The sequence below is a fragment of the Vigna radiata genome, chromosome 6, assembly GCF_000741045.1.
Source record: "Vigna radiata var. radiata cultivar VC1973A chromosome 6, Vradiata_ver6, whole genome shotgun sequence".
NCBI lineage: Eukaryota > Viridiplantae > Streptophyta > Magnoliopsida > Fabales > Fabaceae > Vigna > Vigna radiata.
The window spans coordinates 27,100,670-27,126,258 of NC_028356.1; the positions used below are offsets into that span (position 1 = coordinate 27,100,670).

General features: G+C 34.2%; 4 protein-coding genes across 6 annotated transcripts; 1 reads left to right on the forward strand and 3 right to left on the reverse strand.

The window, feature by feature from the left end:
• Positions 1-1,877: 1,877 nt before the first annotated feature.
• On the reverse strand, positions 1,878-2,453 carry LOC111241879. Its single transcript, XM_022782325.1, has 2 exons — positions 2,259-2,453; positions 1,878-2,157 (listed from the first exon to the last, which is right to left on the reverse strand). The coding sequence occupies exons 1-2, from the start codon at positions 2,418-2,420 to the stop codon at positions 1,915-1,917; spliced, it is 405 nt and encodes a 134-aa protein (XP_022638046.1). The 5' UTR covers positions 2,421-2,453; the 3' UTR covers positions 1,878-1,914.
• Positions 2,454-3,131: 678 nt separating this feature from the next.
• On the reverse strand, positions 3,132-4,711 carry LOC106763992 (NAC domain-containing protein 2-like). The gene is made up of 3 exons (XM_014648184.2): positions 4,485-4,711; positions 4,114-4,388; positions 3,132-3,771 (listed from the first exon to the last, which is right to left on the reverse strand). The coding sequence occupies exons 1-3, from the start codon at positions 4,645-4,647 to the stop codon at positions 3,397-3,399; spliced, it is 813 nt and encodes a 270-aa protein (XP_014503670.1). The 5' UTR covers positions 4,648-4,711; the 3' UTR covers positions 3,132-3,396.
• An 8,662-nt stretch (positions 4,712-13,373) lies between these two features.
• LOC106763165 (mitochondrial import inner membrane translocase subunit TIM14-3) lies at positions 13,374-18,843 on the forward strand. Of its 3 annotated transcripts, none has more exons than XM_022782327.1 (3): positions 13,374-13,524; positions 14,086-14,258; positions 18,376-18,843. In XM_022782327.1, the coding sequence occupies exons 1-3, from the start codon at positions 13,522-13,524 to the stop codon at positions 18,599-18,601; spliced, it is 402 nt and encodes a 133-aa protein (XP_022638048.1). In that variant the 5' UTR covers positions 13,374-13,521; the 3' UTR covers positions 18,602-18,843. The 3 variants fall into 3 exon arrangements, with proteins under 3 accessions (XP_022638048.1, XP_022638047.1, XP_014502859.1); XM_022782326.1 differs by lacking the exon at positions 18,376-18,843 and adding an exon at positions 15,757-16,533; XM_014647373.2 differs by having other exon boundaries at positions 13,375-13,524; positions 18,445-18,843.
• Positions 18,844-24,136: 5,293 nt separating this feature from the next.
• Positions 24,137-25,116, reverse strand: LOC106764473 (E3 ubiquitin ligase BIG BROTHER-related). Its single transcript, XM_014648754.2, has one exon. The coding sequence runs from the start codon at positions 24,922-24,924 to the stop codon at positions 24,316-24,318; it is 609 nt and encodes a 202-aa protein (XP_014504240.1). The 5' UTR covers positions 24,925-25,116; the 3' UTR covers positions 24,137-24,315.
• Positions 25,117-25,589: the final 473 nt, after the last annotated feature.

The window sequence follows — 25,589 nt, forward strand, 5'->3', positions numbered from 1 at the left end:
CCCCCACCACATGCTTGCTCANGTGTACTAACTCATGATGTTATCGCTTCCCCTTTGTCATTCCCCGACCAATTTCTCCCTCCCCCGATCCGTTTCTCCCTCCACCCGATCCATTTCTCCCTCCACCCGATCCACCATTCACTCCTGATAGCTCCACACACTACATTGTGCCCACCTCCTAGACCCAGCCGATTATTTTCTCCCTCCCCCCGATCTGTTTCTCCCTCCACCCGATCCACCTTTCACTCCTAATAACTCCCCACACTACATTGTGCCCACCTCCTAGATCCAGCCGATCATTTTCTCCCTCCCCCCGATCTGTTTCTCCCTCCACCCGATCCACCTTTCACTCCTGATAACTCCACACACTACATAAGCCCCCCAAGCCCCAAGGCATGAAAATGGCGAAGGGGTTTAAGCAAAGATAGTACGAAAAAATGATAAAATTAGAGCCCTACGATAAATTATGAAATGAACGGTGCAGATGAGATCTTCTGACAGTTATCAGAGAACTTGAAAAGACGGTTGATGCTGACCCTCTGATTTAACAATCATCAACGGTGAAGATGAGAGAATGGAACCATTTTTCTCGGCTATAAATAGAGAGTCGCTCTCTTCCTCATTTTCTCCTAACAAGCATCTAGGACTCGCGTTACCCGATCCTCTCCACCTATTACCCCTTGAAGGAGGCCTACTCGGCCTTTGGACAAATCTTCTCAAATGTCCTTCTTGAACTAGGGTTTCCAATTTGTCCTTCAGAGTGACATAATCTTCGGTAGAATGCCCTCTATTTTGGTGATACCGACAATACTTACTCTCATCAACACCGAAAGGGGTTGGAGCTTGGACCGTAGTCATTAAATCTGCTCTCAAAGCTTCCTCCAAAACACGTGCCCGAGGGAGGTTCAGAGGTGTATGATGCACATACTGTTGCACCCTTGAGGGATTTCCCCATCTGCGCTCAGTGCCTCTATCCACCCTCTCGACCGGCTGCTTCATCACCCTCTCTCTGTTCCCCTTGGATTGCGAATCCCCCTCCTCTCTTCCTCTCTGATGAGCCTGCCCCTCCTCTATCCTGATAAAACTCGCTAGTCTATCCTGTAACTCCTCCATACTCTGCGGCTGCTCTGCGTGAAGGTAATCAAAGAACGGTCCAGGTCTCAATGTTGCCGTCAGTGCACCCACTATCAACCTTTGGTCGGCATTTCTGACTTGCCTGGCGGTACGATTGAATCGGTCCATGAACATCCTTAGCGACTCATCCCTTCCTTGCCTCATCCTCACCAGCGCAGTATACGTTACTCCCGGGGTTTTGCTTGAGGCATATTGCTAGCTGAACATCTGCCTTAAGGTGGTGAAACTATCAATAGTAGCTGATGGTAGCGAATGGAACCAGTCCAGAGCTTCCTCCTTCAAAGACAAGGAAAAGACCCAACACCACACTAACTCATCGGTTGAATACACCGCCATAGCATCTACAAACGATCGGAGATGCTTAATAGGGTTGGACGAACCTCCATACTTATCCAGCGGGGGTAACATTTTATTTTCCGGTATAACAGCCCTCATAACCCGTGGCGTAAAAGGATGAAGTCCTTCTGCCTGATCGGGATTTCGATCCCTCTGTTCATGAATCCTCTCCCTCGTTTCATGAACTCGCTCTCCCGGTTCATTGGCCCCCTCTCTTCTATCGTTATGCCTTTCATCCACTTCATCAAAATTTTCCAGTTCCCATCGTCTCCGTCTTCCCCTTCCCCGTCCTCTTCCTCTCTCCCCTCGCCCCCTTCCTCTACCAATTGCTCGACCACCCCGTCCACCATTCACTGGATTCTGGTCGCCTCTAGTTTCCACCCCCTACACTTGGGGGTTATCCCCTTCATCGCTTTCCGAATGAATCGTCTCGACATTCACTAACTAAATGGAAGGTCTGCCTTCATCATTTACTCGATTGGCTCGTTTAGCCCTCATCGCCGCAATCTCCGCCCGCATCTCTTGCATCTGTCTCTGTAATTCTTGTAAAAGTTGCAGTGGTGCCTCCTCTGCCATTGTGATCGTACTTGGCTTTTTGTTAAGTCTTCGGGCCCCACGGTGGGCGCCAAAATGTTTCGGATGTGGACCCGAGACAGAACTCGAACCGATTGACCCCTCCTTTAACACCTGAACGGATGGCGCCCTGCAAGTTAGCACTCCAACTCTCAAGTCAGCAAGGTCACCGTTAAGTTCAAAGTGAAAAGTAATTAGATCAAAAAGTCCCTTACCTGACCACTTACTCTTGTATTTATAGGCCTAAATCTTACCCTTGGATGGCCCATTATCTGTAACCGTAGATCCATGATCCCGGGTATCTCGCCACCAAACGTAACTGTCGCACCTGTCTCCGAGATCTCCGCTCCCACTATCATATCTGTTACAATACGCATATCCGCTCCCTAAATCGTCGCCCCCACCACATGCTTGCTCAAGTGTACTAACTCATGATGTTATCGCTTCCCCTTTGTCATTCCCCGACCAATTTCTCCCTCCCCCGATCCGTTTCTTCCTCCACCCGATCCATTTCTCCCTCCACCCGATCCACCATTCACTCCTGATAGCTCCACACACTACATTGTACCCACCTCCTAGACCCAGCCGATCATTTTCTCCCTCCCCCGATCTGTTTCTCCCTCCACCCGATCCACCTTTCACTCCTGATAACTCCCCACACTACATTGTGCCCACCTCCTAGACCCAGCCGATCATTTTCTNCGATCTGTTTCTCCCTCCACCCGATCCACCTTTCACTCCTGATAACTCCCCACACTACATTGTGCCCACCTCCTAGACCCAGCCGATCATTTTCTCCTTCCCTCGATCTGTTTCTCCCTCCACCCGATCCACCTTTCACTCCTGATAACTCCACACACTACAATTCTCAAAATACATTTTAGAAAACTAATCAAGTTCAGTAAGTTTAACAATTTGTTTACAAAAATAAGTTCTTTACGAGCTTTCTTCTATAGAGAAAAAAAAAATCTTTTGTACTATTCTCTCCCAACCAAAAATTGCAATCCTCATACAAACAAATCAATGTAACAATTTTAGTGTATTAAATCAATATTGTTAACACATAATTAACTGAGTATCATTAAATAACCCCGCATTAACACTATAAGACTATTGATGTATTAATATTTCATTAATTTAATACATTCATAATTCATCATCTTCAATTGTTCATGTAAGAATCACATTTTTTGTTTCTGTTTTTGATAATATCACCTGCGCGCACCAGCACGGGCACACTCATGGACCTTCCATCGATCAGTCTCGTGCTCCCCGCGCGATGCAGCCACCTCAAAATTCGATGCATGCTTTCATACGCACACGTACGGCGACGTCTTAGCGACTAATTTTCATTTAAAATGGCTTTGAGAGGTACATGAAGATATCTTGCAGCGGCGACATCTGATTCGCGCTGTGGAACTCCGACGCCAGATTCGCATCCACGTAATTGTACTCAAACTCATTGTTGCTCCTCTTCGGCTCACTCTGCGCCTCGCTCGCCGGCTCCGGCGAGACCACCTGCTCCGAGCAGCTCGAGTCCATCGTCAGCAGCCGCGGCACCGAGTCCGACCCCTCGAAGTTCACGCAGTCCGCCACCTTTACCTCCGCGTACGGCCGCGCAATCGCCGGCTTCTCGTCCGCCAGTTCGGAACACTCAATTTTGACCGGCGGTTGCTTCTCAACCGCGCTTTTCTTGTTGTATATGCGACACAGTACCCAGTCATCCAGCTGCAAAATTATAATCAGGTGCACACATTTTCATCAATTTATTTATTTATTAATTAATTTTCAATATCCCTAACTTAATCGAGATAAGAACGAATCATTTCCTTAAGTAGAAACTAATGATTAGTCCGCCACGTTTTATATTATTTTTCAAGTGATTCCTCTTTATCAAGTTATTATCGTAATCCGAAACTTCTTAATATGTGAACCAATGAACCAGTAGCATTTAATAAAGGGCAAAACAGTAGTTTCGTGCGTTATGTTTTTCTTTTCTTGGAAAGGTCTATTATATCCTTTGTATTTGAAGAGAGAAAAAGGGTATATTAGTATATATAATACACCCACCCTCAAGCTGTTTTTTCTGCGAACGGAACGGTCCACCTCGGCGAGACGATACTCGTGCATGATCCAGTTTGTCTTCTCTCCCTTGGGCGCTTTTCCAGCGTAAAACACCAAGGCTTTTTTTATACCAACCGGTTTCGGTTTACCAATCGGTTTATCTGCTCCGGTTGCTTTCCAGTACCCGGTTCCCGCGGACCGGTTCGGCCGCGAACCGTTCGGATACTTTCGGTCCCTCGGCGAGAAGAAATACCACTCTTTCTCTCCGTACAACGCCATTCCTGTACAAAAAGAACAGTTATACATTTCACAGATGAAATAATAAAATAAGAAAGCAATAAAATATTTAAAAGCAGTAATTTGAATTTGGAAATTACCAGGGAGGTACCAAGGGTCGTATTTGTAGAGGTCGATTTCGGCGATTATGGGAACGGCGATTTGTTGGTTGAGGCATTTGCGGCAGAGGTAATGAACGACGAGTTCTTCGTCTGTAGGGTGGAATCTGAATCCTGGGGGAAAGTGAAGTTGCGGTGCGGCCATTATTGTTGGTGACAGAGAATGATTGGAGAATTATGCGGTGGCGGCGTTTGAAAGTTGGAGCGTGGCGGAGAGAGGGGGATTTATAGGGTGAGGAAAGGGTAGGGTTTGGGCTTGGGATGGTGAGGAGGAAGGACACGTGTCGAATGTCGAAGTGTGGTGCGTGCGTGTCAAGAAGTCACAGGAAGAGGTTTAGTCACTGCTGACGACATTGGTTTGAGTGGGGCCGTTGTGTCTGTTGTCGGTTCGGACCTACCCCTTTGTTTTTTTTCACAGGGATTCGCATCCTCTCTGCGCACTGACGGTATGTTTTTTCTTTATCATAAATAATATAATTGATAATGCTCACAGTTAAGAAATGAATAGCAGAGGAATTTTGATCTGAATGAATATCTTGTACAAGATTTACATATTTTTAAGAAAGTTGATGGAGATAGAAGTTAGAGCAGAGAAATATTGTTCTTTTGTTGGTCTGATTTTTCTCAATGAGGAAGAAACATTTGCCTTTCGTGAGAGATATGTATATCAGTAGGGGTTTTCAATTTGAAAACGTAGATTTATCAAACAAAATGGAATTTTGAAGAGGCATGATTTTTTGTCATCGAGATAGCGCCGCTTTGAAAATCATACTAGCATCCAAATAACAAATAACAAAGGAAAGAGACAATCATGAAAATGTTAATGCAAAGTTCATCTAGGATTAATTAGTTACAAATATTGATGACATAATGTTTTGTTATCTCAGTTAAAAGTATTTCTCTTACCAGCCAATTATACTATTTGTTAGGCATACATAAATTTTCATGAATCGTAAGCGTAAGTATACGAAACTTTTCAGAAGGTCATCCATCTCAAATTACTTTAGTGTGTTTTGTCCTCACTTGTATATTTTCCGAGAAAACTTTCATCCATTCCAAATTACTCTAGGCTAAGCACGTTTAACCATGGAGTTCTAACCATGGAGTTCTTATGGGTTAGACTACCGAAAAACAAATGCATTTGTTGATATGAGTAGCCAAATCAATTCCTTTAAGTTATTCTTCAACTGTATAGTCTCATACCTATACAGTCTCTAGATTCCTCTCATTCCGGTGTATGTTCGATTCGTCCATGTGTCCCTTCCACTAGAAGCCTGCTAGAAGTCGCTCCTTGTCTTTACTTCTTGCACCGGCGATTGATAAGAGTAAAAAGGACTGGGCAAAGTATAAGAAAGTATAAGAAAGCGATAGATATACATTTAATGATTTTAACTAAAGTCTTCAAGAGAATAATAGATTAGATATAGTCTATTAAAAAAGGTAGACATAATCTATATAAAGTATCCTATGTATATTAAAAGTGATGGATGCATATCAAGATTAAACACAGTTTATATAAATTGTGGAACAGTTTATATAAATTCAAAGTTTAGACAAAGTCAAGAGAAGTGTTAATTAAAGATAAGTAAAAGTATCACACAAAGTCTGAATGCAAGCGGATGAGAACAAACACTACTCGAAAAGTAGAAAAAAGTCTTATATAATATGCAAGTACATATGAAAAAATGAAGTTAACATGTTGAAATTACAATAAACATTCTTGAATGTTTGCAATTCATGCAAGTTGACTCACATATTCTCAATATTTTTGAAACAATGAACCTACTTTCTAAGTTTGAATGCTTAATTTGGTATTGTAAAAAAGAAAAATACATAGAATACAATGATAAAGGTATCCTACGTTAACCACATTGAGAGTAGCAACAAAATACTATCAATGAAAAGTCAAGCAGGTTTTATAAAGTATTAACACTAAGGACAAGAAAAGTACAACGATTCTTTTATGTTCATAAGCAGAAGTGAATCCAAGTGGAAATAGTAAATGTTCTATATTGCATTACAAAAGTTCACGAGCTTCTACTGTTAAATTAAAAAGACTATTTACTAGAAAACTTAAAAGAATGGACTATGTTTGTAACTTCTCTATTGCAAGGAGTATTTGGATTTCATATTCTCCAGAGATTCCATGTGAACACTTTAATTTATATTGTGTTGTAAAGAGTGACGTACTGAGATCAAAAGTGTCAAATTGTATTCATTCTTTATCTTAGTGGGAGATAAAAATATTTAATAATGACTGTGTATTCATTGTGAGTCAAGTGATGGTGAGTATTACTTGTAATTTTTTTTAATCAGTGAAACTTTGCATAACATGACGTAACCTATTTTGAGGTGAATCCACATATAAATCAAAGTTTTCACTGTTATTCATCACTTGTGTTGGTCCTATGAGACCATTGTGAAAAAAAAAAATTTAAATGTACCTCAAAACTATTATATGATAATCATTATCTAACACAGATATCATGCTGCCAAAAAAAAAACTAAACTCTATTTAAATTCCTTTTTTAAAGCTAACAATTTATTTTACAATTAACCCGTATCGTTGAACTTGTAGAAAAATATAAAACATGGTATCTTCGATTTCTTGGAAAAGGTATTCAAAATTTTTCTTACAAAACCAAGAACTTTTTTTTTAAAAAAAATAAAAAAGATGATAATGTATCTTCTTAAATACTTTGAGGGAAAATAGTTTTTTTAAATTTCAAGATGCATATTTAAATGGGAAACTAAAACATATTCTTTGGTCTCCAACTTCTTGTTTTGAATGGTAGAAAGTCATGATGATATAGTTTTGTTTTATCTTAAAAGAATGTCAATTCCTATAAATTGCAATTTGGAATTTTATGGTTATGAATAATCATTTAAAAACTATACGCTTTTGAATCTACACACTTATAAAATGAAACAACATTTGCAATTTATTGGTTATCTTGATGTGACTATTTTTTAATCTACATATTGTCATAATTATTTAAGAAAACATGTTCATCATACTGGAACAAGCATAAAGCAAAACCATTAATTGTATTTATCATTCTTATTGAAATGGAGAAGAGTTATATGAATCAAACTACTGTTTCAACTTCTAACAACAAATAATACTTTCTAGATCAAATGAGCAATGTGGTATTTCTACTACTATTTACTGATATTATGATGATTTGGTTGAACGTTTATAACCCTAACTTTATTACATTTAGCTTCCATTTATTTTATATAACTCATTTAGGGTTAAATATGTTTTTAGTCCCTATATTATTAAGCGGTTTTGATTTTAATCCTTCTTTTAAAATAAGGTACATTTTAGTCCTCCTTTTTAAGGAAACTTTGATTTTAGTCCTCCAAAACTAACACGGTTAACTTTTCGCTGAGCTTGCTAATGGGGAGTGCCATGCCTTTTTTTTTTCTGACACTGGGTCATTTTTTCCTCCCTTATCCAGCACTTCTCCACTTCCCCTACGTCATCCATGACCTCCTTTTCGGCCACGTCACCCACCTTCCCACCACACCCTGTGATGACTCTTCCTCCGCTGTCCCCACCCTCCTTGCCACCGTCATCGGCTTCCTCTGTTCCCCCTCTTTCCAGGAATCCTCAAGCGTTGTCATCACCTCCACACTCCACCCTCACTCCTCCGTCCTCGGGTGGTTCTTCACTCATCACCGATCCGCCCTCTGCCCCTCCATGCGCGAGATCTCCTTCACCTCCTCCCTCTCGTCTCTCTCTCAATTCTCTACCTCAATCGATAACTCAAACCCAAACCTAAAGTCAAATTCCCCTAGAATCAACTCCATGGTAAAGCAGCAGAGAGGGAAATGAAAGATGAATCTGAAATTATTGAATCAGAGAAATCCTATGAACAACAACACAATTACAAGATCGAAGAGAGAAAAGGGTAACACGGGTTTATGGAAAAAGGTTACTATTTGAGAATCTTCTAAGTTTGAAAGAGAGTGAGTGTTGAGAAGCGTATGAGAGAGAAGGGTTTTATAAGAATCACAATGGGGCGCACATGGTCTTCCCCCTTTTGTCTCTATAATGGATGCCATAAAACCTGCCATAGGTGGAGATGATATAAGGGTATCATCATTTGTTGATTACTCTGCCCCTGTCACAAGCTCATCATCTCTCAATTCCAATGGAAGCATGGGTTTTAATGATTTAGATTTTACAGTTGTAGAACCTCAATTGAGGGCTCTCATTGTATCTAATCTACCAAATTCAGAAAGTCAGAGTTATGATCAAGATAAATGGAAGAACAACGTACAAAATAGTTTGATGCAACAACACCACCAACAAAACTATCCATGTGAAATTCCTAGCAATTCTCAAAGTGAAAAATGTGCATATATTGGTATGGAGCAACCTCTTCACAGTTCAAGCAAGTTCTCATCTGATGTCCAACCTGTACTATTTGTACTACAATCATCTAGGTATACACCTCCATTATATGCTACAACAACAGCTTATATGACCTCAACAAATCCCTTTTACACTAATTTTCAAGCTTCAGGTATATATTATCCACCGTATCTAGGTGCATATCCCTTTAGTCCCATAGTTGTTCCTCCGTATATTGTTGCATACCTTCTTCATTGTTTTGTACCACTTGTTGATGGGGCTACTTATTTCTCACTGATTTTGAGATTCGTGAAAAAAATTGATTTAAGAGAAAGTGTTGAAATTATGAATTGGAAAAAACCATGTTCTTAGAAAGAGGTCCTGCACAGTGAGGGCATCGAATATTTTCATTGAAATCGTGACTAAGGTTTATGCCTGTCATGTTCCTCTGCTCTTGTCACCTGAATGGTTCGGTTCGGTCGGTGTTGTAGGAACTAGAAATGATTGAAACAATGGCTTTATGGTGGTGTCAGGGTGGAGGCTGAGGCAGAGAGAGGGAGGATGGTTGTATGGGTGGGAAAGGTGTTGATTTGGATTTTGCAAAAGCAAGGAGTGGTGAAGGGATGCACCCCGTAGAGTGGAGGGGGTTTGGTTGGAGAGTGAAGTTTCAGAATCAGAGATTTTCAATTTCCAACGTGGCATGAAACATTGACACACTATTAGCCAAATTAGCGAAAAGTTAACGGTGTTAGTTTTAGAGGATTAAAATCAAAGTTTTCAAGAGAGGAGGACTAAAATGTACCTTACTTTGAAAGAGAGACTGAAACCAAAACCTCTTGATAATATGAGGAATAAAAACATATTTAACCCTATATATTAGTGATATTGGGACTCAATGTTAATATTCAAGAGCAAGAGAATGTAAGGCTTCGAGCATCACATAATTTTATTTTATTGTCTTCCAATTTCTTAAACAAAATTAAGACGTATAGTTGGTAAAGAATTATTAGAGAATAAAAATACATGCGATTTTTACAAAGTGTTGGAGATAATATTACATATATATTCAATTTTAACTAAAAAAATATATAAACAAGTTGTGAAGGTGAATATTTAAATCTTACATCTCACCTACAACTTTACATAATGATTAATTTATTACTTTCTATATTAAATATTTTATATGATTAATTTGAATACTCCATGTATGAATTTTATATTATCTTGCTTCATTTTCTTTCTCTTCCTTTAAAACAGAGTCGTTGAACATAATAAAGGAAATTACCGTTGTATGAGAAGTGATCAAAGTTTAGTTAAAGGAACTAGTTCAGCTTCTTCTTTTTCTTGTCGTTTTTAAGTCAAGTGTAAAAAGTTTTTTCTTTTTTGCAGATGGTGTTTTCAGCATGCAATTTAATTTTCTAAATTATGTTGTTATTACTTTTAGAGTTTATTAATTAGTTTTTTCATTGTGTTAGCGAAGTATGAAATGCTAAAAAAACTTCTTCGTATTACATGGAGTTTGTAGAGATGACAAATTTCGTTGTCCACTTAATTCTTACTTAACCACTGTTCTACCCGTTCTTTATAACTATGATTTTCTTTATTTAAAAATTGTAATGGTGAGGAGCCACATGAAAGCACATGCTTCAACACTTTTGGATACTGTACGGTCATAATTTTGGAAGAACACCTCATCACCGATTAGAGACGGAGATTTTAACCTGATTATGAGTAGAGTTAAGACTTCTTAAAGTCTGCATTGGACTAATTTACTTCAAATTAAGTAATATTTTCTATAAGTTTAGGGATATTGCAAAAATTATTTAATATCCAGCAAAAGATAACATATGTTTCCAATATTTTAAGATATATAAGTTGATTATTTAATATGTAACTATATTAACTATAACTGAAAGATAATTCAAATGAATGAACAACTTCATCTTTAATTTGGTCATATTTAATTTAGTTCTACCAATGACAAATATTAAATTTAGTTTAATCATGTATAGAGTTATTAGACAAGTTATCTTTATAGAATCTATAGTTTATTTATGAGTTGGATTTTAATTTCAATTACACAAAATACACACTATAATATTTAAGAAATATCTATGCAGTTAAACTAATGAATTTAAATTCAATTAAGATAACTAAGATTAAGTATTCTAAAAGTGTATAAAAATATTTTCATCAAATGCTTTAGTTTGAGGTTACTTAAGCTTTGAATCAAAACAATGATATTCACCATGGGACAGTAAACCTTTATCTTGCTTAAAAAAATAATGGTTAAACTTCTTATTTATGTGAGTTTTTCTCCGTTAGATTTTCGTCTTATCGATTTTGTCAATTTAATAATTTTTAATGAAAAATTGACTCAATTAGGTCATTGTTGTTAAATTGACTTAATAGGATTAGGTTTTTTATGATTTGGGACGTTGACTTAGTAAGTTTTTTATATGTGACATTGACAAAGCTCTATACGTAGAATTTGAGAACATTTAACATATTAAAATTTGGGATTTCTCGAATGTAAAATTTAATTAGGAGTTAGGGTTCATTGAAATTGAAATAGGGTTTGTCAGTATGTCAAAAAAGGTTTTTTACACCAGTTAAAAAAGGCTTTTTAGACTGGTTTTCGAAAGCGTTTAGAAGTAGGGCTATAGAAAGTTTTCGTTTTTTTACACCGGTGTAAAATGTTTAACTTTTTACACCAGTTTTGTCGATAATAGGTATTAATATTCTGGGAACAAGTATAAAAGTTCCCCTTCGTTGCTAGGAAAAAACTCACTTTTTATGCCTGTTGGTGCTAGAACAGGTACAAAAGGGTCTCACTTTTATACCTGGTGGTGTTTTTTACACCTCTTCTGACTTTAACCGGTATAAAATGTGACATTTTTTTTAATATTTGATTTGTATGTGCTACTATCCATATCTAGAGCTGCATAAAATTCAATCCCAGAATACAGTCTAAATAATCAATAACAAGCAAAATAATCAATATTATTTCTATTAACACATCAAAATGTAATATTTACCTAACAAAGTTCCCAAATATATTTACCTAACATAGTTACTTAAAATAGTTACACATAAAATAGTTCGTAAACTTAAAACGTAATATTAAAACATATAATTATTTACAAATGGTTAAAAGAAATGCAGCCCAGTGCTCCCGAACATTCTTTTTGACATGTTGCTCCGTTGGAGACGTGTCATCAAATTTCTACACAATCATTAGTGCAAAAACAACTTACAATGTCAAATATTTTGGACTATTCACGTCGAATTTGAGGTTGACGTCATATTGGAAGATGTTAAATTGACGTTGAATTTTGTCAATATATCACATATAAATTAACGTTGAATTTTGTCAATATACGACGTTAATCAATCTTTTTTTTTTTTGTTTTTTTTAATTAATTGTGATCCTTTTTTACAATTCTACGAGACCTGAAAAGCAGAAAAACAACAAATTTCAGTTTTTGCTATTTTATAAAACATGAATTATGAACGTATAGTGTACTATTAACAACAAACAACAATAACCAACAACAAATAAGTTCAACCAAACAACAACAACAAATAAGTTCAACCAAACAAAAATAACAAATAAGTTCAACCAAACAAGATCATCAAACAAGTTTAACAAAAACAACAACAAATAAGTTCAGCAAATAAATTCTTCAAAACGAAAATGAAAACTAACCTTCAAAAAGGTGAGTTCGTCGAAATAAAATGTCGCACTAGTGAGAAAGAAAGCAAAATACACCTACAGAAGACAAAAATACAAAAATAATCGATCAAAACAACATAAAATAATTAGTTAACATACATTTGTATGAAATAAAAGAAAAATTACATCGAATTGTTAAAACATGCCTAGTGCAAGCAAGATAAAGGAAAAGGATAAATTATAGAAACCTATGAAGGTTCATTGAGAAAACATAGGATGTAATAAGCAATAGTCGAATATTATTTTCAGTAACATGAAAGTGAGACACAATTTGACCGCTATCAGGATGGTTAAAAACATTAACAACTTACATCTAATTATTTGGTTAAAACATTTTGTTTACATTAAATAAACCTTTTATTTATTTTATTTCAAAGGAATTAAAGTTCTAAAAATTAATTATGTTATCTATTACTGTTAACATAAATATTTCTCTTTATAGCTACTTTCTAATAATTTGTAGTGGACTTTTATCAATGTAATTCATTTTATTTTTTCATTTTTAAATTTTATAATCATTTTTTAAAATTTAACTAAGTATTTATAATAAAAAATACTACTTATAATTTAATCACAAAGCTATTTATTTATTAAATATATACCTTTCATAAAAATAACAATATTTTTATTCTAATAATTGTAATAAAAATAGAAAATAAATTGTCTTTTCAGTTATATTTTCAAGATAATTTTAGAAAAGAAACGAAAAACTGCAAAGATGTCTTGTATTGGACTAGATATTTCGAGAGAAATCCAACGTGCGGAGCAAGGCAATTAAATTAAAAAAAGAAAAGCAAAATATAAATATAAAAATGAAAAGCCAAGTTTAACAGTGTTCTTCAACTCAGCCCTCTTTCCGTTTGCCGGCAGAACAGAACCCTATTCGAATTTTGCATTTATTTCTCGAAGATTTTAGCATAATGGCAAGTTCTTCATCGTTTTTCTTCAAATTTTCTTCTTTTTATTCCAATTTCTAACAGGGAACCATCCTCAACCATTACAATATTTCGCCAATTCAATTTTAGATTCAAAAGAGCTGTTTTTTCTACAGATATGATCATGCTTTTTCTTTTTATGTTGTCCTTGTTACTTGATTTGAAGCCCCTCTTTCCCCTTTATCTCTTTGCCCACCTTTTTATATCTTCACTATCGGTTTGCCTAATTTCTTACACAACGTTGACAAGTTGTTTATATATTGGAATTTTTTGTAGTCTTCAAATTTTGTTTGGGGCTCTGGAATTCGAGGGGGTTGGGGGATAGAGTCTTATGTTGATGTTCTGAAAACAGAACCTGGATTGTTATCCTTGTTGTTCTGTGCATTAGGTTTGTATCCTTGTTTCGTAGGCTAGCATAGTTTGAACATTTTGTTTTCTGTCTATACAGTAATCAGCAGAGGTTAGGGGATAATTTTTTTATTATATATAAGTTTGTTGATTTTTGTATTGCCTTTGGGTTGTGGTACTGAAACTGAAAATTTTGAACAGACTTCACCATTGGCGGCTGGGCTTGCAGTGGCAGCTGCGGCTTATGTAGGTAGATATGGTATCGTGGCTTGGCAGGCATTCAAGGCTAGACCGCCTAGGATGCGTAGATTTTATGAAGGTGGTTTTCAGGCTACCATGACTAGGAGGGAAGCAGCTCTTATACTGGGTGTTAGGTAATTCCATTTCTGTTTGAAGATTCTAATGTGTTAGATTGAATTTAAGACACTGGAAATGGAGAAAATGGCCTACTAAAATGTAAAATTCTGTTTGTGACAATGGTTTTCACGGTGTTTATTATGACCTTTTCCTTTCGGGGCTTGTTTATGATATTACTTGAATTGGGATAGTGATATTTCTTGTGATGTCTTTACAATCCTGTTCGTATGTATACCAAACTTGTAATAAAAGTTAAGTCTCTTCATGGTAAAATCATATGACACAAGTCCTGTCGTAACCAGTGTTTGAGTTTTGGTTGATATCTCAAAGTATGTGATAAAAAGGAATAGAAGGTCCCAGACAACAGTTGCCACCATCTTATTATGTCAAATATTGGCTATGCTTGCATCTTCAAAGCATGTTCATAGAGTGTAGTTTTTGAAGGTCCCAGACAACAGTTGCCACCATCTTATTATGTCAACTAGGGATAAGTTTTATTTCTGTATATAAGTGGAATTATACCTTATTTTACAAGTTAGTTTGGAATGACGATGAGGTAGGCTTAAACTTACTTTTTAATAGGCTGTGATACCAACTTGAAAACTAAATAATTATTTTACTGATGAGTCACACCAATTACATTCTCATAATCTTTATTTGTAATAACCAAAACTTTAACAAAAGGAAATAAACATTTTCTGAAATTAATATAGAGATATTGAGAATGTTTTTTATCCTAATAATGTGCTCTTTACAACATAAAGCAACTAACCATCAACTGCCCACAAGTCTAGTATTCAGGCTGTATTGCTGTTCACTATGGACACGAGATTGCAGGATAAATCCTCCTTTTTCTTACGTACAACTTGAATATTGTAGATGGCTGAGAGGTATTGTATCATTGTAATCACAAACACATCAACCAGAGTGCTTTTCTGCACATTCTATTGAAGTAAAATGCAGCCATTCTGGTTGTTGTTTGTATATGAAGTTATTGAAACCACTAATTTAGAAATCTTAACGATTTTTACCATTTGTCACGTTTGAAATATTTGGGGCCTCTGACCTTCAATACCATTGTTACCTGTGTTTGGATAGTAAAACATGAATTGTGACCTCTATTTTCTTTCAGCCACTAACCCCACTGCTTAGTGGTATTAGTAGTGTTCAGCTGCCATATTCATTGTTAGGAATCCAGAGTTGAAAAGAGAGCACTCTCTCCTCCAAGGGTTTCCCCTTCACAAAGACCTAAAGCTCAATCTACAAAAGTCCCTTGCATACCAGGACAGCCCCCCCCCCCCCCCCATGTAAAGGAAACCCCACTCACCCTAACAACATAACTAACAACTACTTAATATGTTTGTTTCCTTCTATCATACACATTATATCTTATCATTACACGCCACTGAGAACAACCTTGTCTTCAAGGTTGGAACAGTAAAGCTTGATCCCATGGCAGTGTGATATTGTCTCATCATCGGAAGGGAACTCACTAGCTACTACCTGCAATTTCAGATCTGGAGGCTTGGGTGGTGGTCGATATGAGAGTGGTTTTTGTATATCAGATTTTGAACCCAGTAATTTGGAATCCCAAAATTCCAATGTCACTGATGTTCCAATCATTATGACATCTAAGTTCAACCATGAATTCTTCTTCATATTATGTAAATTTGATTTTGGAAAAAGTTGTTGCTTGGCTGCATCTCCACCTTCAACTCTCTTTATTGTTGCATCCCCTTCCTCTTCCATCATACTATATTTTTCTATTACAAATCTCCCTTCTGTTTTGGTGTTTTCTTCCCTACTAAGGGTATGATTCTTCATTGCTGGACTTTCTCCCATAACTAGAGCAATTTGTATATTTCTAATCAAGCCCTTTAGATCCAGTTGTAGCAATCGATTGTGAATGTTAGATTGCAACCCTGCAAAGAAATATCCCTGCAAGTGATCTTCTACTGCTTTATTTGCTTGTGACACCAATATCTTGAATTCTAGGATGAATTTTCCCCCACTCTCAGTCCATGTTACTGCTGTCAAACTCTCAAGTAAAACTCTCCGTTCATTTCCACCAGCTATTGGCGCCAAGAAATCAAACCCACCCTCCTCAAGAATGCCAATATCTTTATGGATGTAAAGAATATCTATGTCCCATAAACCATCACTTTGCGTATTATTACTAGGTGACACATCAATGGCATAACAAAATTCACCCTATTGTTGTTTCCCACTTCAAATTCTTGAATGTAATCTTCCACCCTTCAATGCTTCAAAAGTATTGACTCATCCTTGTCAGACCAATTTGTTAGGAATCCAAAATTGAAAAGAGAAAGAAGAGTAATATTCTTTACTGTATAGATTGAAAAGAACACAAAATAGGAGAGCACTCTCTCCTCCAAGGGTTTCCCCTTCACAAAGAGCTAAAGCTCAATCTACAAAATTATTCCCAAAAGTCCCCTCCTTACCAGGACCTCCCCAACCATATAAAGGAAATCCTACTCCCTCTAACAACCTAACTAACAACTACTTAATTGATATGACATATTGGACCAATTTGTTAGGAATCTAGAATTGAAAAGAGAAAGAAGAGTAATATTCTTTATTGTATAGACTAAAAAGAACACAGAGCGCTCTCTCCTTCAAGGGTTTCCCTTTCACAAAGAGCTAAAGCTCAAAATTATCCCCAAAAGTCTCCTGCATACCAGGAACCCAACTATATAAAGGAAACCCCACTCCCCATAACAACCTAACTGACAACTACTTCTTAATCTGTTTCCACTTATCATACACATTATATCCTATCATTCATGTTTGCACTTCTGTTAGGCTTCTGAGCAAGAAACCTAGCCAAGAACACCCTCACACACTCTCAAACCAAACGATAAGAAAGAATAGGATGAATTTTTATTAGTCATAGAAATGAATTGTCTGTACAATCAAGTTCGAGGGGTATAATCCCCTTCACAGGTCTAAAGAGCCTGTCTACAATCAATGTCTCAAAAAACTCCTTTCTAACTCTACAACAGCCTATTTATACATTCCCTTTCTCCCGCCCTCCTAACTGTTAAAACAGTTAGGTTATTAATGCTAATTATTCTTCTTTCTTCTTTCATACACTCTCCATTGCCTATCAACTTCTCTGTTCCTTTTTCAAATCTAAATTGTGTTCCTCCTTCACATGCCTTCTTTGATATTCCTTTGATTTTGTTAGATATCTATCTAACATATAATGTGTTGGAATTACCATATCGACTACAGGTAGACCAATTTATAATATATAAATAGGTGTAAATCTTACTTTACAAGTCGATTTTGTCGGGGTTGAGTTAGACTTAAAATTTACTTCTTAACATGATATTAAAGTTATTGTTAAAACCTATCCTAATGAGATTTGTTGAACATAATGTTCCACTCACTATTGGATTGCTATCGGATCACCCTTAATGTCTAATCTCGTATACGAGATGTATATACCTCGACATGAAGGGAGTGTGTTGGAAGTCTCATATCAATTAGAAATCAAGCCAATTTATAGTGTATAAGTGGATGCAAACCTTATCTTACAAATGGGTTTTGTGAGATTAAGTTAGATTTAAAGTTTACTTCTTAACAAATTTGCCTCATTCTTTTCCAAGTTTCAACAAGCTGTTTTATTCATGTGTTCTGATATGTTCTGTTTTTTATTTTCTATTAATTCTACTATTTTTCTCTTTACGTCATTCCTATGTTCCCATTACTCTTGAGAGAAATGGTATCATCCTTCATAGTTAGAACAGTATTTCTCCGGTTTCTATTGACTTGTTAATGAAGTCTCAGCTTGACATTCATTGTTTCAGATTATAACTATCTGTTTCTAATTGTGAATATTATATCTTGTTATTTTGGTGCAATAATGTGTGTGATATAAATCATTGGTTTTGAGAAACAAGGCATATCAAGTTCTGTTTCCAATTGAAAAAAGAAAGAAAAACGAATTTAGTTCTCCAATTGAAAGTTCAGAGTTGGCTTCCTTTTTGTTTTCCATTTTGCCCTGATCTTAAATGTGTAGACTGTATGAGTTGTGTCTGGCTTTTGTTTTGTTATCTTTTGTGTATTTTATAGGAATTTCATTAGATAATATTGAATTTTTGTTTGTAGTCTTGACAACTTTTTTGGTAGACATAGTTCTTCTCATGCCGATTTTCAATCGTCATATTTATGTTTCAGAGAGCGCACTCCAACAGATAAGATTAAAGAAGCACATAGGAGGGTGATGGTTGCAAACCATCCAGATGCAGGTGGCAGCCATTATCTTGCATCCAAAATTAATGAAGCAAAAGATATGTTACTTGGAAAGACCAAGGGTGGTGGCTCAGCATTTTGAAGCCCCTATGAAGCCTTTCTTTCCATTATTTTCACACTACGCGATTCTCACTAGATTTCAATTACAATTTTTTTGGCCATCGTCCAATTACTTATTGCATTACCAATTCGATAGGGAGAAAACTGAAAACTAAACATGGTTACGCATATATCTAGATGATATGGCTCAAATCTAACATGGCTTGTGCTATTGAAGTGAAGGTTGCTGTCAATAAAAGTGATTTTTACTTCCTCATTCTACTACCAGTTATCTTTCTTTATATTTGAGTTCATACCACTTCGTCGTGATATTTGGCACAATATAATCCATTCTATCGATTACAGAATGTTCGGTGATCAGATGTTTCAGACTAGTGTAAATGAATGTTGTATTCAGGATAACAAATTTTGTGCTATATGAGCATATACAATCATTGTTCACTACGAAATCAATTACGAAATATATATCCAATTCTACTTAAAACAATTTTGTTATATATTGACATCTGCAATGTATTTACCTACATTGTTTTAATCTTAAAGTACTTCAAAAGACACAAATTTTTGGACATAAACACCGGCGTATGTGATTGTTTTTTAATTCATATGTCTAAGCTTTTAATATTGTCATCTTAAAATCTTTTAATTATTAAATCTTTAAAATTTAAATAGAAATAATATTTTTTAGAAAGTTGAATATATATAAAACATTTTAAAATCGATTAATTATGAAGTAATTAAGTTTTTCCACCTAACAAATATATTTCTCTTGTTTAAATTATTCACATTATTTTACTTTGAAAATGTATTGTATCTAAAATATAAAAAATTGGATAAATTAGTTCATATTTATATAATTTTTTAATTATATAATAATATAATGTTGTATGAATTACTCTTTCTTTTCTTCTTTCTATTGGTAAATGATAAGTGTTTAATTTTTTGTTTTAATATATTTTTTTTTCATACTTAAATTTCACAAAATTGATACAATATCTAGTAAATCAAATCCCTTTTAGTTAGAATTACACAATATTGATCTGAGAATTAGAAAAATAAGAAATTAATTGATTTTTGGTGGAGATTTTTCAAATTCGAAGCTTAAATAATGACTACTCTCTAGTACGCTATCAAGTGATGATGATAGGTCAAATGCCATCATTGTCAAAACTTTTCCCATGATTGTTCAAAACAATGGATAATTTGTTGGTAATTTCCCTTAATCTAAATCAGAAGATTATGTTGCTTTTTCTCTTCTTCCACTTATCCATCTTCATGAATTTTGGATTTATCCATGACCATGACCAATTGCTTTATTGATTATATATAACTGTCATTGTTTATACAGGATTAGTGGGTTCGATCCGGTCTCATTCATCACATTCATCACATGATCATTCAGTGAGTTAATTCAATTTGACTCATTTATTAGTAAGCTGAAAAAAAATTCAAATTCGGCTCGATCCATCATGGATTAGTGGGTTAAACGAGTTGACTCACTGCTTCACTTAATTATAAGTCTTTTTTAAAATAAAAACATTATAATTTTTTAAATTCAAATCTAAATAAATTTCACTCTAAAATGATGTTAATCTTCAAAGATAATTAAAAAAATTATCATATAATCCAAACATAAGTGTCGGAGTGTTTTCTTGCAGGTCACCACCGTTCAGCCTTTCAGAGGAGATCTTTGGCACGCATTCGACGATCGGGAGATAAAGAGAAATTTGAAATGTTCAGCTTCGGATTCCATAATCGAAATATAACCCAACTCCAAACCCGTAATGAATCGGATTGACTTGTGGATTATAACTTATTTTAACAGCACTGCAGTAGAAAACATCTGTCCATTGTTTTTTTTTTTTCTTTACCTTTTTAAAACCTATAACACCTGCCCAAATCAAATTACCAAATAATACTACTGTCATTGCTCATTTTTCTAGCAATATTCACCTTGGAAAGTTGACCCTTGTTAATGTTTTACTTGTACCATATTTTTCTACCTATCTCTTATACATTCCTAAACTCATTTCCACTATTAATTGCATTATATTTTGTGATGCACATTGTTTAATTGTGCAGAAAGCTAACTTTCAGATGATTGGTCCAGCTAACCGATGAAATGGCTTGTTCTACTTAAGACTCCAATGACTTGAAATCTCATGTGAATCTCATTCTGACACTTGTTTTAAATTCACCATATTTTTCTATTGTAAGGCTTACTGTTGTGGCATCTCACAGAAGGTCACGTTCTAATAAAATACCGAAACATTTATCCTTCAAATACATTTTGTTTTTTATTGTTTACATTTTTCTGATACATGTCATTATGCAAGAGAAAATAAATTGTCTTTTGTTACTAGTTATAGAAGTTTAAAAGTTTATTGAACTCATACACATAGAAACATGGGTTCAAATAATGTCAAATTTATTCTTCCTTCTTTCATTCAATCAATTAAAAATCAATTTGTTTTAAAACTCATGAAAATCATATCTAACAATGGTAAAAAAAAAATTCCTAAATGGTTTTTTTTTTCTACAAAAGGCATTTTTCATAAAACCTATTGTGTTGAAACCTAAAGAAAATAAAATTGTTGAATGGAAACATCAACATTTTTAAATTTTACTCATGCCTTATAATTTCAAGCATATTTACCAACTTGTTTCTAGTCTTCTGTTGGCAGAGATGTCACTCACATCATAAATAGATTTCCCACTACTCTTGTAAAATTTAAAGCTCCTTATGAAATAGTGTATGTTCATGCTTTTGATTTGAATTTTTTAGGTGTCTTTGGTTGATTTGCCTATGTTACCACAATCAGTTTTGTAGAACAAAATTTGACAAAAGAGTTTCAAAGTCCATTTTCTTGGGTTTTAAACCTGGAACTAAAGGCTATTTTATGTATGATCTTAACAAAAATCATGTTTTATATCTTGCAACGTCATCTTCTGGTAAAAACATTTTCACTATGCCAATGACACTTTAAATTCTTATAACACAAACTACACATAACATTACTAATAACACAAAATTTAACTGTCTCATTACTTTTAACACTTGTTTCATATTTTGATAATTCAAAGAATTTTTATCATAATCATGATTGTATTGTTCCCATAGAAATTATTAAATCTTTTCTTCCTAATTCTCTTAAGTCACTAAGTTTGATACAAGAATTTCCATCGAGATTAAGAATTCCCCTTCATAACTTCATCTCATGTTAGATATAGCACTCCTTATCCATTACAACTATATTTGCAACATTACTCGGAAATCCATTATAGGTTACTATATTTTCTATGGTAATTGCTTTAATTTCTTGGAAATCTATGAAACAAAACATAATTTTACAGCTTTACAAAGGAACAATACATGGCTTTTGCTTTTATTGCTTGTGAATTGCAATGACTCAAATACTACACATAGATTTCTATATTGATAAGATATTGTCCGCTTAATGGAAGTATCTTATGTGTATATAAACTCATATTCATCTCTTATTTTTTCTGATGTAGAACTTTGTTTGTACCTAATATTAAACTTTGTTTTTTTTTCGTTTTTTGTGACAATCAATCTACTTCATTCCATGAACCAAACACATTAAAATAGCCTATCATCTTATCATTGCTAAAATTCTTGAAGGCCCCATTATCCATTTCATGTTGTTTTTCTAAACATCAACTTGTTTATGTGTTTACTAAGTTGGATTTAATTGATATTCACAACCTATTATGAGGGAATATTGAAGATAGTTTTATATAGTTAAAATTGTTGCTTTTTCTGTTAAAAGTTTTACATTTGTTAGAGGTAGTTATCCTCTGGTTCTTTATTACTTAGCTCTATATAGAGCTAATTCTTTGTATGATTAAAACTCAGTTAATTGAAACAATTAAAGTGTTTTTTAGTATTTTTTTTTTTATCTTTAAAACACTAATATAACACATTAAATCATTAATCATTGGTTCAAAAGAAAACCAGAAAGCCCCAACCATAAAGAACGAAGTCAAACCATATGATACTATTTCATATATGGTCATTGATAATCATTTGAAACAAAAACATTCACTTTTAAAGCAATGCTAATAGAACTTTGACCTTTGTGTCAGAAGATTTTGACCAACCATGACACCAACTAATTCCAAACAAAAGGGCATATCAAAACACAAAAAGAACAACAATTTTAGAACGTACCAAAACATTCTACTCACTTATGCCATATACTACAACAAAAACTTTAAATAATAACCAATTTTAGAAATAAAAAATAATTAATTACTAATGACTAATTTAAATACAATTTATAAATTAAAAATTATTGTTATATAACAAATGTCTATTATGAATAAACAAAATTACAATAAGCTTGTGAATTATATTCTAAATTAATCTTAAATATTAATTATCAAAGATTTGCTGTTAAGAAATTAGTGTCTAAATTGATTATAATGGTGATATGGGTGCAGCACAAAGAGGGGACAATACTCTTCTTGAGTTGTCTTGTTTGAAATTTCAATCATGGATTTACTATATAGAGTTGAAGCTTGAAAATATACTTTCTGCAATTATAACTGTTCACCTAGTTGGGAAGACATTCTTGTTGCAACCATCTAACATGAGCTTTCTTACTAATATCCCAAGGTAAACTTAAACGGGTGACTCGTAATACTCTCTCTATGTTTGATTGAGAATGAACGTTTCATAAATTTCACTTTACGATCAAAAGTTCATCATTTCTATTGGAAGAACTCTTGGATCATACTATTCTACAAAGACAGCCTATTAAGAATGAATATATTGTGTCTTGGAGTTGAAATAATATATACATTTATGGTTTTTCGTTTCATTATTTGATTTTGATCAATAATATTAAAAGGTCAAAATAATATATTTAAACAATCCATTTTCTATTGGTCACAAGATATAACATTAATGAGTTTCTCTTATTGTATTACTTTTACCTTACTCATAAGTAAATTATATGAAATAAGTGTACCTTTTTTTATCACAAACAATACTAAATCCTAATTCTGGTAACGGATTTGCTTTTAGTACCATTTCAAAAAACCTTTTACCAATTGAAGTATCTTATTTGTATATAAACTCATATTTATCTCTTATTTTATTTGATGTGAAACTTTGTTTGTATCCAAAAGTTTACTCGCAATTGGACTTAAAAACCTTTTCAAAGAGTTCTCAAAATAAATTGAAAATTTTTTATTCTTTCAAGCTTTTCCAGTTTGTCTTTATTTTGAGCAAAGGACAAACCTTTTCTTGAATTTTTTCATTATATTCTATCTATTTATTGAAGAAGTGATGATTCAACAATTCTTACTCAGAGAATTTTTGGACTTTGATTCAAAGTTGTTTTGAATCTGAATCATCGTGGTTCTAGTATGAATTTGAGATTTTTTTTATTCGTTCATATGGCATGATTTGTACACTTTTTCTTTTTCTTTTTTATTTTAATTTGACTTTATACAAAATAAGTTATACTTAAATCTAAGAAAATTAAATGAAACAAATTAAATTTGTTCATATACATCACGGAATTGACGGAATGGAACAAGTATTATTAGATGACATTTGATTTGAAACCATGTGTATATGAAACATCAAACTTGTGTTATTTACAATATTACAAAGCAGCTTTTATTTCCTCAACTATTTTCATTCAAATTTAGATTGAACAAATTAAGGAAGCATAAATATTAGACTATCTAAAATCCAAAGAATTCTTAACTAACTACCTTGGGAGCAGAAATTTCAGTGTTGCATATAGGGCAAACCTTCTTAATTTGAAGCCACTTGCTTATGCAATCTGTATGATAAGGGTGCTCACACTGAATTGCTACTAGGGCTTCACCTTCTTCATATTCAACCTGGCAAATCACACAAAGATCAACTCCACTTTTGCTTTCTGCAGAATGAAAACTGTAAGAATGCAAGCATGAACAAATTTCACTTCCTGATAACCCTCTCTTCTCTCGCCCTATAAAATCTCCCAACTCAATCAACTCCTCATAGGTCAACTCATCCACATCGATCTCATCTTCCTCCATTTCTTCATCATCATCATCATCATCATTGCTCCCTTCGCTCTCAAGAAACTGAAGTTCAGATTCAAACTCCTGGCTCAGAAAAAAGTCAGAATCTTCATCATGGTCATCCAAAGAGGACTCACTCTCAGTTCCACTTTCTAATGATGCAAACGTTGTGAATGTGCCACTTTGCTCCTGATAACCATTTTCTGGAGCAATATTGTCAGAACTATCAACTGGGTCAAGCTGATTGTCTGATGGTGTTTTCTGGGATGGTTGTTGTTTGCCTTCTTCACGTTGATCCATTGAAGGACAAAAGGGGTTAATAATTTGCTAAAAGATTTTGTTTTGAGTTCAGGTTTGGAAAGAGAAGAATGTGAGAGAGGTATTTGAGGAGATGAACGAAAGCAAAAGATATTTGAAAAATTGCTTGAAGATGAACAAAACTTGCATGTCAAGTAATAGGAAACCGTTTTCATGTATGCTTATCGATATTCCAGATTCTTGACTGTTCCTATTGATATCTCCATTAACTTTTCTCTTTCTGGATAAGGCAGCTTATGTGCAAAGCAATAGCAAAACATTATCCGTAAGTTGCAATATACCTTATTCCAAAATGGAAGGTATCATCATATTGTATATATAGTAAGTTAAATTAGTGAAGTAATTAATCTGGTTCTAGTTTATATTCATATCTAAATTTAATTAAAATACATACCATCATAATATTTTTATGATGTTATTTAATTATAGATTATTTATAACAGTTTTATTGGGACTAAAACATATATATAAGTACATTAATTTAAGTAAAATGCAAAGATATTGTAGTTTTCGAGCATTATTATTCAGTTGTGGATTGCCATTATGATAAAGTTATTAGTTTTTATGATAGAACATATTTATCCTAATTCTTTTAAAAGTTGAATAACAATTTTAAATGGTTCTTATTTCTATTAATTGTTTTTTAA